This window comes from Pseudorca crassidens, chromosome 11 (assembly GCF_039906515.1).
Source record: "Pseudorca crassidens isolate mPseCra1 chromosome 11, mPseCra1.hap1, whole genome shotgun sequence".
In the NCBI taxonomy this organism is placed as follows: Eukaryota; Metazoa; Chordata; class Mammalia; order Artiodactyla; family Delphinidae; genus Pseudorca; species Pseudorca crassidens.
In genome coordinates this window covers 102,326,551-102,347,185 of record NC_090306.1, presented here as the reverse complement: position 1 = coordinate 102,347,185, position 20,635 = coordinate 102,326,551, and the positions used below count along the sequence as shown (strand labels likewise).

Below are 20,635 nucleotides of genomic sequence, written 5' to 3'. Positions count from 1 at the left end.
TTTTATTTCATTTTGTGTCTTTTTTTAAGGAATTTGTCCATGTCATCTAAAGTTCAAATTTACTAATGTAGAATATTCACAGTATTCTTTTATGGACGTCTAACGTCCACGAGATCTGTAGTGATAATGATTTTCTAGGTGCTCTTTTTTCTTTATTGGTTTTACCACAGTTTTCTCAATCTAATGTATTTTTTCAAAGAACCAATTTTGGGCTTTATCTTTTGTGTGTTTTTTTTTTTTTTAATATTACTATTGTGGTTATTTCCTGTTTAATTATTTTCTGCTCTCATATTTATTCTTTTAACTGTGGTTTTAAGTTCTTTTTAAAAACCTTCAACTGTGGTTTTAAGTGCTTTTCATAACTACTGAAGATAGTGCTTAGGTTACTGGTTTTCTGTCTTCTCTTCTCACAGGCATTTAAGGTAATAGATCTCCACCTAGGAAAAGCTTTAGCTGCAGCCCGCAATCTTCGACATGTAGCATTTTCATTCACATCCAGTTAAAAATATTTCTTAATTTCCATTTCTTCATCTGACCCTTAGGTATTTGAGAAATGTTATTTAATCTCTAAAATTGTGGGGATTTTCGAGTTACCTTCCTGGTATTGATATGTAGCTTAGTTGTACTGGGGTCAGAATATACCATGTGCGATTTCAGTCCTTCGAAATTTGGTGAGATTCGTCTCATGGCCCGGCAAAAGGACCGATTTTGGTAAGTGGTTCCATATATACTTTAAAAGAATGTGTATTCTGCAGTTGTTGGGTGTGTTGCTCTACATGTCTACGTGGCAACAGCACTGATCAAATGCTTACTATCCTTCCTGATTATTTTTGTCTTATTTCACCACTCACTAAGAAGACAGACCACTGCATGCTGACCTTATGATGGCTCCAACCGCTGTGCAGATCAGGGCAGGAACATCCACAGGGGGTCTCTAGACGGCTGGCTGGGAGCGAGGGACAGCGAGGCACGGAGAGGGAGGGAGGGAAACTGACAGAACAGTCCCTGGAAACACAGCCCCTCCCCTCTGTTGCTCACAATGACTACTTAGCTTACTTAAAGGAAAGAAAAGAATCATCTGTCTGAGTGAATTTTCTCTTGCTGTTGCCTTCTTGGTCACCTGAAGGTCAAAAGTAAACCTACAGCCTCACCTTACTTATTTTCTTTGTGGCATTTACTACAACATGTGACACTCTTGTTTTTATCTGTTTGCTTGTTAACTTTGTCATTTTCATCAGAAGGTAAGCTTCACAAGGGCACGGACTGTGTCTTGTTTACTGCTGTATCCCCAGGACCTGCCTGGTACATTGCTCAAGAAGGAAACTTAGGCTCAGAGTGGTTAAGCGACCTGCTCAAGGCCACGCAGCTAGCAAGAAGTGGAGGTGAGATTTGAGCTTGGATTGCTCTAACTGCAAAGCCCGTGCTCTACCCATGAAGCTCCCCTGGCCCTCCCCCGTCTACAGCCACAGTTTAGGCATTTCTGCTACATTTACTCTCTACGCTTCTGGGGAAGGAAGCCATATTTTTTCCCTCATTCATTCCCTTCTAATTAACCACAGCAATTAATCATTAAGCATTTACTGCTGTGTGACCCCGGGCATTAACCTCTGCAACTCAACTTCCTCTTTCATATAATGGGATTAATACTGGAACAGACTGTATAATTACGATGAGGATGAAGTGATGAATATTTTTAAGGTGCTTAGAACGTCGTGTGGTACACAGAAAGCACCACACAGGTATCTGTTAAAGACACAAAACACACTAAGTGAGCACCTACTGTATGCCCAGCACCGTGGCGAGACGGGGAGCAAGAGACTGGGCGCGGTTCCCACGCACGTCCGTCAGCTGGGCTCACGATGAAGGTGTCAGAGGCTTAGAAGTGCGTGTCGCTGCAGCAAGAACACAGCCAGCATCAGCGAGTGTTCCCCACGAGCCAGGCACCACCCCGAGCACTCCACGCTCGTTTAGGTTCATCCTCCTACACACTCCTGGACGCTGCTGGTGTGACAAGCCCCACGTTAGTGATGACAGAATCTGCCCGCAGTTGCGCAGCCGCAGAAGGGGCCTGGGGCCCAGGCCCTCACTCAGTTTATGCTCTCAACCACCACGCTATGCACAGCGGCGGTGAAAACTAGATCCAGGCTGTAAAACACGCAAGCTCTCGCCTAACTGAAGTAAAAGAAGCATAACGCAATTTCATATATAGATGAAGAAGGTACATTGTGTTGTTTAAACAAAAAGAAACGTTTAACTTAATGTTCCTAATTTAAGGCTGCAATTTAAGCAGGAATAAACAACTGTCAAAGCCTTCAGAAAGTCATTTCCACTGACATAACTGTCTTTGGTTGTGATGAGGGAAGTCTGACGGATGAGTTAACACTGTAACCACTACATTTACAGAAAGAGCTTTCCTTTAAGATTCACATACACTGTAGACGGTAAATCAAATTTATATTGTAAAATACTATCCAGATAACATGTGACCCGAAAAATCCAAATAAACATATTAAAATGTGCAGGGAAGAAGAAAACAGATATTCTATCATATAAATACAAGGGAAAAAATCTGAACTTTAAAAAGGGTTTTTAATTGATTTTCCATATTCAGGCCCCTGGAGCTGAAATTATCAGAACCTTGGACAGCACTGAGAGGGCCTTTTTCCTCCGAAGGACTGGTTTCGTGGTGGACTTTAAATGTTAAGGTACCTCCTTCCCTTCTCTGCATTTAAAACTTCTGTCTTAAGTTTACTGCCTCTCATACAAAAATTGATTCCTTTATGTGTACAACTTATTGATGGCGAAATATATATATATATTTACGTCTTCCTCTTGCAAACAAAAACTGGCCTTTTTGTCCCGTCACCTTTGTTTACTTATTCATCTTATCATTATTCATATAATTAAAGGATAGTGAAAAATCACTTAAGTAACATTTAAATCCCAGGTGTTGCTGTTAAAAGCAGATCAGTGCCTTCAGACGTTAACGGACACAAGATACCCGTATGTAAAATCTAAATTTTTTGATTTAAGATTTACTAATTGGTGGCCCAAATGACCTCAATCATTCCTCTACCTCCCATTTTGCAAAATGGACATCTTTCAGCAGTTTCCAAAGCATGGTGGTTAGCTTCAGAAGTTACTGAACAGAAATGCGTCTGGCATTACCTTCCAAAAAAGCCATACCCACGAGATGTATTCATATATATGGACACGTGGACAAATTCTAATGGTTTATTACTTAAACTGTGAAAATAAATATTTTTGAAATATTAACACCCACTATTAAGGTATTAAAGAAATCATTCTGCGAATACTTGAACTCGATGTCAAGCAGAAAAGCCTTTCTCTGCTACCTTTTAGAATAAAGCAGGCTAAAAAATTGAACTGCTTTGTCAGTTTGCTCTTGAAAGCAATAATACGGTCACAAAACTTGCTGTGACCATTCTGTCTCTTTACAAATTTTGTAAGGCTGGCCTGCCTTTTTTTTCCCCTTCTAAATGACTGATTGAGGTGGTGCTTTAATCCTCTGTAGCATGTAAAACAAGGTTCTCAGAAGCTCTAAGTCCGCTGGCAGAGGACAGGGAAGCTGTTGTGCTCAGGAATTAATCTGTCCAAAGGCATCAAAAGCTGCCACAATGCAGCCATCGGCATGTTTTCACTATGCAAGCCCTACATTTCCTATTTAGAAAACACATAACCATCACCCCATTCTGTATTCTCACAGGCTCCCTTTTATTTATTTGTGTTTGTTATTATATGGCTTCTACCGACATGTTTGTGTGATGCCACTGGTGTGCATACATCCATTGAGAGGAAAAAAAGAAGTGTCTATTGCAAACTTGTTAAAAGGAAAAAGGGACCCCCACTGCTTTTTCCCTTTGGCCAGACTTCTATTTAGAGAATAAGGTTTTAACTCTTTGTGTCCCAGAAGAGAATGACTTCTTCGTGCAATTTGAATTTTGCAAAGGATTCTTTACTGACGGAATGTCACAAATGAGAGAAAAAAAAATGTTATTCATAGATTATCACAGTCCTAGAAGCTGGTATTTCTTCAGTTATATAGAGGGCATCAGATCACACATGGGAAACCTTTTATTTTGTTCTTAACATGCTTAAAGCTGTTTTTTACAAAGCAATTTAAGTATGGCTACAAAAACTTAGGAGCACTTTACTTTGCAACAGTTGGTATTTCTGTAGAACTTCTGGTTGGGTCTTTGTTGTTTTCATTTTGGAAGGTTCAACAGAAATTGTGCAAAACCTCACAAGATATTTTAGTTTAGTAACATGGCTGCTCAAGAAGATAACATGTTTTAAGCGTCTGCAACAGGACCTCCCATGAGTTTTTGTGGATTATATTAATGATCTGGGTGGTTACAAAGATTTTAGTGCTCACTTAATCCAGTTCTACCTCTGAGTGTGTGTCTATACAGAGAGAGGTACAGACAGACAGACAGACACAGGTCAATCAACCTCCCACCTCTTCAAAGCTACTCTCGCAATTCCAGTGAAGCCCTGGCCCAAACCGAGTGGTGTGCCTTTCCAAGGCTGGGGCTTTTTAAACTGAGGAAGACACGGATGAGCGTTTAACAAGTGGCCCGGCACACAGAGACGACCATGAACTATGCCTTCCCACTTACAGCCTTAACAGTGGGTAAGATGCAGGCATGGCTGGTAAACGTCACGGGTCTGGAGAAGCCCAAGTCTAGGGTGATCTGGGAAGGGAAGAGTTAACGGCCCCCACATTCCCTCACCCGCTCACTGCCGCCACATTCCAAAGGGACAGGGCTCAGTGACAACACAGCCCAGGACCTAAAGTGAAGAGGGACAGCCCTCCATTCTTCAGCATCTCTCGAATTAATTAACTGGAAATGAGTCTTGTCAATGTTTTGGAAAGGCAGAAGGGGTGAAAAGAGATTGCTAGAATTAATCACAGTGAGAAACTACTTCAGCTGCCTGCCACAGCCCAGAAAACCCCACGGGAAGAGACAATGAAGGGAAGGAGGCCGACCTGCCGAGGAGCAAGCGGACCCGAGCAAACTTCCAAGCCTTTGCCAAGGAAGGGACATGCGCTCAACAAGAGGAATTTATTATCTGCGGCCACAGTAAGTACAATATATCACTTAAACGCACATTGTATCCACGGGGACAAAAGCAAACCAGACAATTACATTTTTAAAGCAAAGAAACCACAGAATACTCATGTACTTTCACTTTTAAGCTTATACGCATTTAACTCTATTGTCTAAAAGATTCACAGGTTCTTGAATTTGTACTTAATAAATCTTCAAACACTCGCAAATTCACATACTGCAGAAGATGAAAAATCCATGAAACAGATTCCAAAAATTCAGTTTTGGATGGAGAGTTCATTCACTAAGAAGAAAAAAAACAAAACTGCAGATGTAACAGAGCTATTTACAAGAACAAAGGAAAAAAACATACAGAGAATTTTGGTCAACGATAGAAGTAATGGAAAGAAACCTGAAACAACTCATTCAATATCATACAAGGAGTTTTGTGTTCTTTTCATTGCTGAACATTAGCTATCTTTTAAAGAAAGTCTAATTACTGCCAAAAACTTTTAGACCACGTGAAAATTTCGATACCATTTTCTATTTTTCCCCTAGAACGAGTTTGAAATTTCAACTGTCTTAAGAAAATGGCAGCATAAAGCCTGAATGAAAAATTACTTGCAATTAAACTTAGGGCTTTCTTTGCCATCTTAGAAGGCAAAATTACTCCCATCCATGTCCTTATGAAGGAACTGTGTCACACCCAAGGTGATGGGGAAGCAGGGACCACTTTCTACAGACTGAAAGGGAATGACCACTCCTTCTGGCATACTTACCAGCTGAGGTGTGTCACTAGTGGACTTCAGAATCAGCTTGTCACCCCTCTTCTCAACTTCAAAGCCCACTTTTTTAAGCAGGGACGCGTCTGCCAGGCCCTGCTCCTCCATCTTGGCAATCAAGTCTTGGTTTTGGCTATTGTCCTCCGTGAGGTTTCGGATGGCGAGCACCACCCACTGGGTGAGAACTGGAACCAGAGTGAAGGAATCTGCCAATGTACTTTCCTGTTTTAGAACTTCCCACGAGCATTACTGGAAAAGGAGGAGAGGAGCAAGCAACCCTAAAAGCCCAGAACCAACACATTTTTCTTGAGGATGTGCTATGAATACGCATGCAAAGCGAGAAATAATTAAAAAGTTATGACACGCATATACACATGTATGTCCAATGTGTGTGTGTGTGTGTGCGTGTGTGTGTGTGTGTGTGTGTGTGTGAGATGTCCAGCAACCGGCCCACAGAGATACTGAACTGAATGAACGAACGAGGAAGCAAAGGCTTAGAGCAGTCACATCTGAGGTGTGTGAACACAAGCCTGTGTGCAGGACTGCACATGCGCGCGCACGCACACACGTACGTTGGGTGATTATGTTACTGAGTCAGCAGGCCAGGAGTAAGAGCGCTACAGGATGAGGCATGAAGACGCCAGGCTGGAATCAGACAAGACAACCGTCTTGTTTAAAGTAAGCCCAGTTACAGATAAGAACTGTTTGCTGGGAGTCACCATGGAATTTCCCTCATTCCATATTTTAAAGATGAAGGAAGACTTTGAAGGATTTACTGCTCAGTCTGAATCCTTGTGCCCTTGAGAAAGCATCTCATCCTTGTGCCTTACTGTGCCCTGGCCCTAATTTTAAATGTTGTGCGCAGCGTCTTTCACAGCAGACAGAAGACACCTTACGAAGAATACAGAATCACTGCACTGTTTTCTGAAGTCTTTGATTTAGTTACCAAGAGCTGCGTGAACCTCACAAAGGCATTAAGTTGTGGCTAGATGTCCTTCTCTAAAGGCTGTATAAAAACTGCTGTAGTCTTGGATCCAGGGACACAGAGAGATACCAAGAACAGTGGGCCTGGCACCCTCTGTTGGTTCGGAAGAAACAAAGTGCCAAGCGTGGAACAGACACTTTTTCCAACGAAAAGAGGCCCCCCTGCCCAAGATCAGATGGAAGGTAGCAGGAAAAAAGCCCTTTCTCCTTATTACCAGACGTTTCCCATGCAGGCATTTCTGATGCCAGAACTGGGGCTCTGTGCCCCCAGAAGGTATGAGAGGCGGGTCCTTCAGCTGTTGAGTCGGCACTCCTGATCCCGTCGCACGTCCCAGCACGGCGGTGAGGCTGGGGCCGAGACGCTTCTGGCTCCTCGTCTGGACACAGGAAGCCACAGAGAAAGGCCGCCATATGCACAAAGAAAGTGTATCAAACTGTTTCCCTAGTGCAATAACCTCAGAGGAAACTAAAAAGTGAGCCTGAGACTAAAGTTAGGCAAATGAAACACAGGAAATGCACCAGCTTCGCGTTCAGGAAGCATTTTGTGGTTGCTCCCTGTCAGTCCCTCCAACACAGCCCACACTGGCCCGCAGTCCGATCACACTGGGGCCTCACACAGGAACCAGCTGCCGGCCGGCCCGCCTCCCCAGCTCCTCCAGGACGGGCCGCGGGGCTGCATGAGGAAGAGGACCAGCAAACGCTGTGGAGGAAATGACCCACTGGTCTTAAGAGGCTTATCATCAAAACCACTCGGGGGTATGAATGGCTAACGTGTTCCAAAGGGCAAAGAATGGGAATTGCCGGCGCCCAGCTGATGTGTTTCTATAGTTAGCCGCCCCCTTTGGTGGGGAAAGTGTTCTCATCTCGCCATTGCCTGTCATCCTCTCATGATAAAGCCCAGGTCCTTCAGAAGACGGTACTCCTTTCCTGGAGATGAATCCACACAAGTACTCACAACACGTAAAACCTAAATCAGGGCTTCCCTGGTGGCGCAGCGGTTGAGAGTCCGCCTGCCGATGCGGGGGACACAGGTTCGTGCCCCGGTCCGGGAAGATCCCACAATGCCGCGGAGCGGCTGGGCCCGTGAGCCATGGCCGCTGAGCCTGCACGTCCGGAGCCTGTGCTCTGCAACGCGAGAGGCCACGGCAGTGAGAGGCCCGCGTACCGCAAAAAAAAAAAAACCAAACACCTAAATCTGCGTTTCTCCTTTGCCACATCACCAAACCCCCACTTTGTGACAGGATAGAGAATAAAAATGATGATCCCGGGCGACAGAAACTTCCAACACATCAGTAAATTTCTCAACAATGAATCATTTGCTACAACTGATTTCTCATGCAGGACATCATCATTACTCAAATCCATTTCCTCACTTGTTGTAGGAAAAGGGGGAGGCAGTGATCATGAGAACCGACTGGCGAAGCGAACAACTGAGGGTAAATTTAGGCAAGCCTAGAGAATTCTAGTTCATAGGTATAACTCTCTAACGCTAAATGACAGATGCAAAAAGCTGCTTCCTGAAGCTTCCTAACCAGGAAGCTTAAATATAATTGAAAGAAAAGGGAAATTCCCAGAAATGCCTCGCAAGCACCTCAAAACTGGAGGGTTGATTGGCTCTGTAACCGAGGATGTGATGCCAGCCTTGTCACTGCCAGTTGCCAATGCCGAGTGTCTCTGGGGGAAGGAACCACCATGCAGAGCTCGAACTGTCAAATGGTTTGTTACAGGGCAAATAAGACCCCTGCAGAGGGTCCCTGCATCCCTCTGTGCCAGGTGCCCTTCACACCCCAGGCTCTGTCAACATCACCTCGCCAGGCCCCACCTGTCTGTCCACACATGAGGCCCTGCCCCGGGACACGCCTCCCCTCACCTGCCCCTTCCCCACAGGGCGCACAGCCGAGCTCACGCTCCTGGAAGCCCACCCTCTCTGTCTCAGCCCCCCCTCGTCACCAGCATAAGCTAGGCGCGCCTGCTCTGTATTTCCAAAACACCTCCCCCCACCCCCCGCCCTTTTTTTTTTTAACTAGTTCTCATCCCATTGCACTTACTTATCTGCTTAGGTGTCTATGAGCTTCTCAAGGCCAGGAGCCACACAGAATCCACATCTAGATCCCCAGCACACAGCTCGGTCCTGACACAGAGTGGATCCTCAATGTGTTTGTTGACGTCATGTGAGCTATGATTATCTGTTTATATCTCCGTCCACCTGAACACCCTGTGAACTCCTCATAAGCAAGTCTGATGTCTTATTTACCCTTCTGTCCTCCGTTCCAAGAACGGTGCTGGGAAATGTTTGCCTGATGTCCAAGTGAGCAAACGCCATCTCCCACTCACCGTGTGCGTGTGTGTGTGTGCGTTTGTGTACGCGCGCGCAGGAAGGCATCGTGGCACTGTAGTGACCCACACAGGCTGTGCTTTTCCTTCTGCGGCAGTCCTTGGTGTGGTTTCCTGACTCAGGGCTTTGCAGGGTTGAGACTAGATGAAAGTAAATGCAACCTGGGCAAGGAAGCTGGACCGTGTTAATAAGAGGTCCATGACAACGAAACACGGGAGAATTCCCATGTGGACAGATGCAAGGGTGGATTTCAATCATGTTCATCTGCGGGGGTAACTAGCACATTTTGTGGAAGTCCCATAACGGTGTTCTAAGAAGTGTTTAGTATCTCATTTCTGTAGAAAAACTTACACGATCCCCGTTTTATATGCAGGAAAAAGGAGCACGGAAGAGGATGAGATTGATGACGATTTTCCTGATGGACAGACCCGCTGGGCCGCACGGCTTCAGGAACGGACGTGACCGTCACGTCTCCCACGGATGGGGCTCCTGGTACAGCCACCATATCAACAACCCAGTGGAAGTAGCACTGGAGTCCAAGGCAGCAAAGGCAATCTAGTCTTCTTCCGAAACCGGTATTCAAAGGGCAAAAGACGTTAAGTGGAGGGCATGGGAGGGGTGGGGGGGAGGAAGGCCACACAGCCACAGTGGGGTCAATGCCCTTCCAGAACCTTGAATATCAGAGATAACACACGAACAACAGTGCAACCCCCAACACTTTCACTTAAATGTATACAGTTCATATTCTTTGTAAGTGAAACTGATCTTATTTCCTCTTTAAGGAGGATTTCACGACGTGCCGCTTCACGCTCTTCTTGGGCAGATACTAAAGATGTGCGCTACATCTCTACCCTAAACAAGCACAGCATTTTGGGGTTTGTACTGTCCGCCTATAAATTAAATACCACACAAAGGTCCTCTAATCTGTCCCTATTTCCAGTGGGAACATTTTGGCACTAATGTCTAGGGTCTCCGACTTAATAATAATTAAAAAACCAAATTTTAATAGTCGTTGCTTTCATAATGTTTGCGTCGAAAAGAGAAGCACGGAAAGCCGCACCCCCCCCCCCCCGCCCCCCGTCCCCGCCGTGAGCAGTGTCTGATGCCCAAGCCCGGCTTATGAATATGCACGCACGACTCCCCTCGTTAGCGCAGGAAAGGCCGAGCCTCGAGGGTCACAGGGAGATGAAAGCGTGCCCCGGTTAATATTCACATCACCCTCTTGTTCCCTCTCTACGGAGACAGAAAGCAAGCAAGAGTGGGGGAGAAAATTAAACATCTTCTAGAGCCTCTAATCCTTAACACTCGAAGTGCTTTATTGTCTGCTTGCCTTTAGAAAGACAGCTTCTAACGTTTCCATGGCGACTCCAAACAGAAGGCGTGAGCCTGTTTGTTACAAAACTGCCTTCAAAGAACCCTGCGATCAGCACTACGGTGAGGACTCGACAGTCCAGCCGGCTCTTCATCAGAACACGTGGTGTCTGAAGGAGCCACAGAGACGAGCGTGGGACTGAGCACCTGGAAACCACAGGGCCTGGTGAGTCCAAGCGAGAAGTGGTCCCTGCCCCACCCCCCGCCGAGCACTCGTGTGGTGGCAGTGGTGCATCGGGATTCGGGAAGACGCGGGCTCCACGCTGAGCCCTGCAGCCTTGCACCAGGTAGGTGAGGAGACAGGGCAGGGCAGAAGGATGTAGGCTGGGGGACTAACCGAGACAGAAAAAGAGTCCACAACCAGCAGATGTATGTGCCCAATTCACTTTTAAAGTCAAGTTAGGTGAGTTAAAACATTAAACCTGGAACTGTCTGATGAGAAAGACGCCACCTAACTTTCAGTTATTGAAATCAGTGCTACTTAAAGTCCTGCAGGTGCCCGGGACGCAGGCCCCGCTATGACAGGGACTCTGCTCTGGTCACTGCTGTGTCTAGAAGGCTGCTGAGAACAGGGGGTGGTAAATTATGGCCCATGTTTTTGCATGGCTGCAAGTTAAAAGTAGTTTTCATATTTTTAAATGGTTGGGGAAAAAAATCAAAAGAAGAATACCAATTTGTGACACACAAAAATTATTTGCAGTTCAAACTTCAGTCTCCATAATAAAGTCTTACCGGCACACAGCCATGCTCATTCATTTATGAACTGTTTACGGCTGCTTTCACGCTGCAGTGGCTGAGCTGGTGAGTTGTGATGGAGACAGCATGGCTAGCAAAGCCAAAACTGCTGACTAAATGCAGCCCTTCACAGAAAAGGTTTGCAAAACTCTGGCCTAGAACATGGAAGGAACCAATAAATATTCGCTGAATGAAAAAATAAGCTTTTAAAGGAACTGGTACTGAAAAACTTAAACTATTTAAATTAAAACACTTTAAATGATAGAAGATTTTACTGACTTTTCAGGATATATATGTGTGTACAGACAAAACTATATGCGTAATATCTGTAAATGGTGTTTTATATATTAATATACCTGTAGATGTGTAATATATATATCTATATTTAATATAAAATGTATAATGTACATATAACAAATATGTCTACTATACATAATATCTACGTTTAATTTTGCTTCCAGGATATTTTTAAAAATTATTTTTAGACAACAAACCCATTTATGGCAAGGAGTTTATGTACTGGCAAACTTTCCAAAGCGTACTACTTAGCAGGCCACAGAACAGACGTCAGAAACCTTTGATGAAGTTGGTCTGAGAACAGGACGCCCCATACCAGGCAAGACCATGTCATTAGGCTTCCACGAAATCATGTCCTCTTCTGCCACATCATGACAAGACCTCCCTCAAGGTGAGGATGCTTAATAAACAGCTTCCACATCTAAACTAGTACCTTCTCAGACTATGGTAAAACTGCGTAATTTTTCAGACTGCAAAGCAGTAGTTGGGTTTGAAAATGTTCTGGAAATGCTTTACGTTGCTGAGAACCAAACACTTCAAAATCTGGCAATTTCTGTCAGCCGAAGGAAAGAAAGGGCACGGAACGTGACACCGACAGGATGACTTCGCCTCCTGCTGAGATAACCAGCTCTGCTTCCTTCCCAGCCACGCGAGTCGGAGAGACTGTGCACCTCGGGGGCCACGCTCCCGGTGGGCCCAGGTCTCCGACCCCGACCCCGTCTGCAGGCGTCCTGACCCACCTCTGCCCTGCTCTTCAAGTATTCACTTTCTGAGGAGAGAAGAAAAAAAAAAAAGGCATTTCCCAAACGGCTGCCCAGGGAACCCCAGGTTCCAATGAGGCTCTGACTGCTGCAGGAGGAACCTGTCCAAACACGCCACAGGGGGCACCTGAGTGGGGCGAGGCGGGGGCAGAGGAGGGAGGGCAACTTACCTATGACACGGGGCACAGACAAGAGAGGGTCCTCGCGGAGGAAATAAACCTGAAAAACGCCGTTAGTGTTCCTGTATGAAGTGCCAACCACTTCTGCAGAGGCGACTCTACCTCCAAACTAAGAGACACTTCACTGCGCAGTAAAGCGCATCCCAGCTCTGCCTTCATCTGCAACGATTCTCTCAACTTCCACGTAAGTCACTCAGGTAGACTACGCACTCTTCTCACTCAGAAAACTAAAGTGGAAGTCTTCATCGTGCAGACTGTGCACCCGGCCTCCTCGCATGGTGCTGGAAACCAGTGTGTGTTCAGTAACCAGCACAAACCACCCTTTGGGCTCCCTCTTCCTTCTCCAAATTGTTGGTCTATCTGATGTCTAACTTCCCTCTGCATTTTTGCAATTTAATACGAGGGCACATCTGTGGTTCAAGTGTTTCAGTGCCGTGCCAATGCGGACTGTTCTAGGTTTTGTAGTGTATCCTAACAGCATTCATAAATCAATGTATGTGTACGCTCTCATTTGCCAATTAACGGCTAATCGTTAATACTGAACACGGTAGAATACACCCCAACTAACAGCAGAGGGTGGGGGAACAAATAACTGGCAGATCTGTAAACTGCAGGTCACAGTCCGAAGAACGTAAGACAACACTGGTGTTTAATATGTCCTACAAGGAGGAGAGGCTTTCAGTCTTTATCGAGGGAAAAGTCATCTCAGAAACACCACTGCTTGGAAAGCCGAGGCTGCCTTTCGGTCTCTTAAATCTCTAGGGAACTAGAACATCAAAGAAGTGGTACAAAGGCCCAATAAAACACTGCTGAATCTGACAGAAATATCCTAACGTATATACAAGGGTCAACCAGAGAAATGTTGTCTCTGTGCATAACCTGTTTCTTAAAGATTCTGGAACAAAGGCTCCATTCACTGTCCTCAGTATGCACGACTCGCTTTCCGTCAACCCAACGTCTAAAGGGAGAGATGAGCTGGTCCCAGCTTGAAGGCCCCTCTCGGGAGCCTGAGCCGTCCTTCCATCTTGCCAGGCCCGTCAGCATCATCACGTGGGCGAAGAACCGCGGAACCACGGTCCTCAGCCTGGCCCCTGGCCAGGATGAGCCCTCTGTCCTTCACGAATCCCAGATGGCTAAAGCGCAGGCACCCAAGGCTGGCTGCTGCCACCCCGCCCAGCGAGCCTGTCAGTGTGGCAGTGAAGTAACGGGAAGATGATACCCGCTCGGGTCCGCAGTCACCACGCGCTCCCCACTCCAAAGCGCCTGTGGCCGAGCGAGGGCTGGGCTTGCAGGTACCTCACATCCACAGGGTTTTGTGGTAAAGGATCCTACGGCACCGAAACTAATTTTGTCCATTGCGCATTCTGGAGTCATCTCACTCACCACCTCAAAGCCGGGCGTGGTAAGGGGCAGTCCGTCTGGCGTCTGCCACACAACAGGTCTCAGATCAGAACCAACCACGGCCACTTCTAACTTAAAGCACAGGGCCTGGGGCCACCAAGCGGTTCCACGTGTATCTGGGGCAGGGCTCTAACGTCACTTCTGAGACTCCGCAGGAGCCACTGCGTGTACCGTGCTCAGCAGAGCCTGGCACATGCCGGGCATGTAGCAGAGGCCCACGATACGGAGCAGGGCCTGTCCCATGGGGGGTCGCCCTCCCCCTCTCCTGGGTCCCCGCATGCTATACTGTCACCGTGTCATCCTGAGCCCTTCTATGGAACGTGTGCTCACCTGTGTGCAGGGACTCCGGGCTGGGCCACTGCAGCTCCTGGTGCACACAGGAGGAGGGAAGTTTTAAACGCCTCTGGATGAATGCTCCCTGGTGCCTGGCCTCCGTCCTCTAACAAGGGCAGGCACCCCAGTTCTCCCGTCAGATCTGAGCTGTACGTGAGGCATCAGTGACACATGCACACAGACCCCACCCCGCGCTGCACAGCCTCAGCCTCTGGGCTGCAGGGGAGACCTCCTGAGGGATAGGCTTTCTGGACACAGTAAACTTCTCAAGGAAAGCTGCTGCCCCCGAGTCTCAACCCGCATCCAGGGGCACCGCCGGCAGCAAGCTGCACTTGGCGATGGCGCAGAAGGTGTGACGTAACCTGAGGTCCCTGGGCTCTGACGACTGAGAAGCTTATGAAGAGAAGCCGCACTTGGCGATGGCGCAGAAGGGTGTGACGTAACCTGAGGTCCCTGGGCTCTGACGACTGAGAAGCCAGTGAGAGCCCAGAAGAGACAGCCCACTCAAGGCCCTGGCAGCCAGGTAGGAGGGTATTTCTATAGTGCTCTGTGCTCTTTGGAATAAAGGAATCGCTGGCTTGAATGAATTTCTACCTTCCATGTAAGCAAAGCTTTGCCAGAGGAATTAGCTTAAGTGTCTCTCATGTAAGCCAAGACTGCCAGTTTATCTGCATAAAATAATAACAGTAATAATAATAAAAGTAATGGCAGCAGCGGGCGTTATCACCTGCAGAGTGTACAACATGTGTCAGGGGCTGTTACAAGCACTCACAGAAAGTATTCAACCTTCACAAACACACCACCTGCGGGAGGTGTTAAAAACCCATTCTACTGATGAGAAAACTCATCAGACACAGGAGGCTGAGGTCCTGTCCGAGGTCACACACCTGCAGTGGGCGGGCCTAGCTTGGATGCAGGCTCCAGCACCCACCCCGCTGCTCCTAAGCCCTCCTCAGGGCCCACAGCCGACGGGAGGACACTTGGGGGAGGCCCAGTGCGGTCCTTCCTCCGGCCAGTCTGACCGCGAGCTTCTGAGCTCTGCCCACACGACAGCGAAGGAGTAGCAGGTTTTGTAACACTTGAAACAGACCCCCTTTCTCTTCAAAGAAATCTCGAAAGATAAGCTCTCAGATACCAGTCAGAGTGACTACCTCTGCAAAACGTCTTTGGAAGTAACAATAAACAGCTCAAAATGAAATTAAAATTTCGAGTAGAGAACGTTAAGTAACCCCATCCAAATTACGGAAGATGACTGTTGGTCTAGTACTAATGACATCTGACATTAGTAAAGCACAGCCAAGGGTCAGAAACAGTTCTAAGACACAAGGGCGTAAATGAAGAACACAAACAGTGTGGCGCTTCTGGAGGACTGTGGACTCGACAAGACCCAGCAGGGACCAAAGCGTCAGCATACTGCATGTGCCTAAGCATCTGTTAGCACTGTCCTTGGTCCAAATGTCACTAGTCTCCGGGGGTGATGAACTCTATGGGTCACCCAGGCCATGCTGGTGGCCTCTCCACCCCTCCTCCCCTCCCAGCAGCTCCCAGAGAGTCCCCAGTCAAGAGGGGGTGGGGGCTTCCCTGGTGGCGCAGTGGTTGGGAGTCCGCCTGCCGATGCAGGGGACGTGGGTTCGTGCCCCGGTCCAGGAGGAGTGGCTGGGCCCGTGAACCATGGCTGCTGAGCCTGCGCGTCCGGAGCCTGTGCTCCGCAATGGGAGAGGCCGCAACAGTGAGAGGCCCAGGTACCGCAAAAAAAAAAGAAAACATAAATATAGGAATAAAAAAAACTTGAACATCTTCATGACACAGGAAATCCAAATGGTCAATAAACCAAATGATCAACAAAAAATCAAAATGTACTTATTACTAATTAGAGTATTTAACATCACAAGGACATATTATACTCATCAGAATGGCGAAAATTTTTAAGTGACAGCATCAAGTGTCGATAAGGTAAAGGAAAGGGAGCTCATACACTGCTGATGGGAGTAAAAACTGGTACGATCAATTCCAAAAAGAGTGTGGCATCACCTAGAATAAAGCTGAAGATACGCAAGACACAGATTCCAGTCCTTAAGACACCTCATGCTCACGTGCCAGGATACGTGCATGGACGAAAAAGTTCACAGCAGCATTAACTGTGATAGCCCCAAAGTGGAAATGAGCCACATGTCCGCCAACTGAATGAATGAATAAACGTTGTATCTTCTTGCAATGGAATACTATACGGTAAACTACATGCAACGGTTGGCTTGAATCTCACAATCATGCTTTTGAGTGACAAATGACAAAACAATGCAAGCCATGATTCCATTTATATGAATTTCAAAGACGGCCAACCCAAAGCACACTGTGTAGGCCGCATGCACAGGAGCTAACCGGAGGAGGGCAGGGATGCCTGATAAGGAGCTCGGTTGGGGAGGGGCTCAGAGAAGTCTGGCAGTGTTTTTCGCCTTGACCTGGGTGTTGGTTACACATGTCTGCTTTACAATTATTTGCAAACCACACACATAGGCTCTTCCCACTTTGCGGTACGCACACTGTATTTCAAGATAAGTACAATTAAAAAAAATGAGGATGACTGAACTTGAAGTTTGGGTTGATTTGCCAAATGGCAATTCACATGTTCCCTCAACTAGACAGCCCTAAGAAATACTGCCCCGTAACGCCCCAAAGCGCCTCTGAATTCTGCGGCTTCCACTGTCTCAGTGATTCACAAGTGTTGCCCAGGATGTGCAGCCCACTCGCAGCCCGGGTGCCTGACGGATTGTGCATCAGAAACTTTCGTTGTCATTTTCTTCTTGAAAACCCATTAGGATTCCCTGGTGCTTCCTAATTACACCCAGAGGAAACATGTGAACAAGAGCTGTGCTAGTTTCTGAAGGTGCTTTAGGACAGAAAGACAGCAGAGTAGCTTTGATTCTGACATATTTCGGTTTCTCTCAAAAACTGGGAAAATGTTTTGACTTCTGACAGGATTTTCCTATCCTTAACCAGAAAGTGCAGATCTCTCTCTGCATTTGACACTGTCTTCATTCTGTGAGCTTCCGTGAGAATGTTAAAATTAGGCCCTTAACTAAGAATGCAGACACGACTCTCTTGTAAGCGCTGGCTCATCACAGTCACGTGAAGGCTCTCCAGCACAGGGCTGGGCCTGTACTGGAAACTGCGATCCACCTCTTAGCTTTGCTCTTGCCGGGCTTCTGTCCAGCAGCGAGGCTTCTGCACAGCACGGGGCCTGCTTTCCGCTGCACTCAGTTAACCCTGAAGAAGAGGTCTGCCCGTTGCCCACACGGCCTTTCCTGGCAGCTCAGAGGCCAGCTGCCGGCGTGGGGAGGGGGCCGGCCAGGGCTCACAGGCCACACGGCCATGCCCCACTCTGGCGGCCCCAGGGGCAAAGGCACCTTGTCTCTACCTCAGAGGAGACGTCCAGACCTGAGGACGGTAAGAATGGAAAAGGCGAGTATGTCTGAAAGTTAGCTTTACTTTTGTATGTTCTGAGTTTGCGACCGTTATCCAAATGAAGTGGGGGTGATGTGGATCCCCAGAGCCATGAGGACACGAAAGGCCAGAGCACCCGGAGGCCTCCCTGCCCCTGTCACCCCCATGAGGCCGTCAGCTCCAGGCAGAAAGCAGGCCCCGCCTTCTCTTCGAGCTGCTCAGATCCACGAACAAACGTGGGAAAGCTGCCACCAGGGCTGGCACTGGGACACAGCCAGCCCGGCTGCGCTCCCCCGTCACAGCCCACGAGCAGGGCTGCCAGCCTCCTGCCCCGGCGGCTCCAGGGCCCGGCCCTCGGCACCCTTGTCTGTATCCAATGAGGGCCAACCTCATCCCTTCACGGGCTCACTCGCCCAGTAAGGGCTTTTTTTTTAATCTTCCGGTTCTAGACAAATAAGTGGTACAGAGAATCCAACACTTCCTGCTAAGAATGATGATCGCAAAACGGACAGCCAGGCAGTTACTATTTAACGGTGGCGTGAAATGGCTGTGGCACACCGATGTTTGGGCCAGCCCCTTCTCTGTCACTGCTACATTTGACTAAGGTCATTTCAGGCAAAAATACTGACATTAGTCAGGGTACCTAGAACATGTTTCTCTGCGCCAAACTCCAGCAACCCGACCTCGCAAGTGTCTTGCAAAATATGGATTCTGTGTGGCAGTGCTATGTAAGTACAGTGATTTAAAAACACATGCAAAGTCACTGCTCATTTTAATAAAGAACGCAAACGTAAAAAGAAAAACTGGGAATTAATTAACTTTGTCAGAAAATATACACATCTAAATAACAACGGCAACACTTCTCAAGCACAAACCACGTTCCGGGAAGTGCTCTGGGCACGCTGTGTGCAGGCAGTCATCCTTCTGTTCTGAATTCAGTGGCTCTTCTGAAGGCAGATCTTCACCCTCGGGGACCGCCCTGAGTATGACAGCCGGAGGAGTCTACCTCAACTACAACAGGCCCAGTGAGACAGCCTGGTAATGCCATTTGGGGAAAGAGGTGAGGTATGATTACCAAGCACTGAAACTCTGGATGTCCTTGTGCTGGTAAACTGTGTCCTGAATGTACTTTCAAAAGGCATCCGGCACATTCTTTGCAGAGACAGGCTCCCTGGAATCTGAGTTCAGCCCCACGAGAGGCAGTGTCTGAGGGAAACTGTCATGCAGATGAATTTTAGGCTGATATTTCAAACTTACTACTTTATGGTCTAATCTATACGTCAGATATACAACTTCTGAAATACAGAGTCAAGACTTAACAAAAGTTCTTTTAAACTATACTTTATACTATAGAGAGACTGGGGAGGTGTGCAGAACGATTATGATGCAAACAGTGTTAGAGAAAAGAATTTTGAAAAACAAGTACTTGGTACACCCAGACAATGGAATATTCTTCAGCACTAAAGAAAGAAATGAGCTAGCAAGCCATGACAAGACATGGAGGAGGCTTACGTGCACTTTACCAAGTGAAAGAAGCCAATCTGAAGGCTACGTGCTGTATGATTCCAACTCTGTGACAGTCTGGAAAAGGCAGAAGTATGGAGACAGGAGAAGATCAGTGGTTGCCGGGGTCAGGGGAGGGACAATGCAGAGGTGGAGCGCAGAGGAGTTTTAGGACAGTGAAAATACTCTGTGTGATACTACAATGATGGATATGTGTCATTACGTATTTGTCCAAACCCACAGAATGTACAACATCAAAAGTGGACCCTTAAACTATGGACTCTGGGTAATAATTATGTGTCAACATAGGTTCAACTTCTGTTAAAAAAACAGAAGTGCCCCTCTGCTGGGGGTTACTGATGAGGGAGGCTCTGCACGTGTGAGGGCCGTGGGAAAATGGGAAGTCCCCGTACTGTCCTCCCAACTTTGTTGTAAGCCTAAAACTGCTCTTAAAAAATAAAGTCGTCAAAAGTTTCTAAAAGAAAACCAGAAGTAATATAACAATAAACAGATGTTTCATATAGTTTCTTTTAGTTTCAAAATTCAAAATACTTAGGCTAGCAAACTCACAACTGCCACGGAAGACTATTAACGCGAAATCATTTAAGCGAGTTATTTCTAACGTGGTTTCCCAGCGACGTTCTTTCCCTAAAGTTTCGCTCATCAGACAGCATTTGTCAAATCAATCAGCCACAGCAGCGGATCCTTAAGAACAAAAATTAATGGCAACAAATGTTCGCGAAAGCTTTGTTTCTGGTTTGAAATTAATTTTATATGGCGGCACTTAAAACACTGATAGTAACGGCTGAGAAGTAAAATTAAGAAAACACGGTGTCACCTCAAAGCCAGGTGGCTGAAGTGGCAGCCAGGGAGTCGAAGGGAGCAGCTTCCGAGGACCCTGTCTCACTACTTCTGGTGTGAGGGCGCCTTGCCCCGTCCCCACCCAGGCTGAGTGGGAGCAAGGGTGACACAGTTCACGCCAGGCACCTCACCTTGGAAAAGGACAGACTCCCATTTTCTACCTTACGTGACAATAAACCTCAAGCAATTGTGCTTTTCATGCAAGTAAACAGGACAGAGCAGGACCGGACGCGTTCTGACGTCCGAGAGGCAGGGGGACAGCTGAGCGAGGCAGGCTTGGCAAGACCGACCCGGAGCCCAGGCGAGTGCGCAGGCCTGAGGTCAGCGGGCAGGTGCGCACACCACGCACTCTGGCCTCTCCGTGTGCGCAGGAGACGCGCACGGCTCGGCAGCCTTCACATGCAGACGTTTCAGTGTGCTGACAACAGTTTTCATTTCTAGCCGCTGTGATCTTAGGGATGTAAGAAAACGAGCAGCACACAACTAAGAGCTAAGTAGACACCATCTGAAGGAGTACAGCCTGAAGTATTTTAGTCTCATTTTAAAAGAGCTGGGACTATTTGCCAAAACACCTGAACAA

The 20,635-nt window shown here is 47.2% G+C and overlaps 2 protein-coding genes across 6 annotated transcripts in view; one reads left to right on the top strand and one right to left on the bottom strand.

The window, feature by feature from the left end:
- WNT7B (Wnt family member 7B) overlaps nt 1-19,319 on the top strand; it is a 123,687-nt gene extending 104,368 nt beyond the window's left edge. For 2 of the 4 annotated variants that reach the window (XR_010932700.1, XR_010932697.1), the window contains 4 exons: nt 2,612-2,705; nt 9,547-9,748; nt 10,510-10,710; nt 11,741-19,319. Coding sequence is in view for 1 of the 4 variants with exons in the window: in XM_067698377.1 (XP_067554478.1) it covers nt 2,612-2,705; nt 9,547-9,732 (280 nt within the window). In the remaining 3 variants the exon portion in view is untranslated. Of the gene's footprint in view, nt 1-2,611; nt 2,706-9,546; nt 9,749-9,955; nt 10,155-10,509; nt 10,832-11,740 lie in introns of those variants that run through there. The other 2 variants (XR_010932698.1, XM_067698377.1) reach the window with 2 other exon arrangements.
- ATXN10 (ataxin 10) overlaps nt 5,074-20,635 on the bottom strand; it is a 153,563-nt gene continuing 138,001 nt past the window's right edge. For both annotated transcript variants that reach the window (XM_067698374.1, XM_067698375.1), the window contains 2 exons: nt 5,852-6,039; nt 5,074-5,376 (listed from right to left, as the gene is read on the bottom strand). In XM_067698374.1, the coding sequence (XP_067554475.1) occupies nt 5,374-5,376; nt 5,852-6,039 (191 nt within the window). In that variant the 3' untranslated portion in view covers nt 5,074-5,373. The remainder of the gene's footprint in view (nt 5,377-5,851; nt 6,040-20,635) is intronic.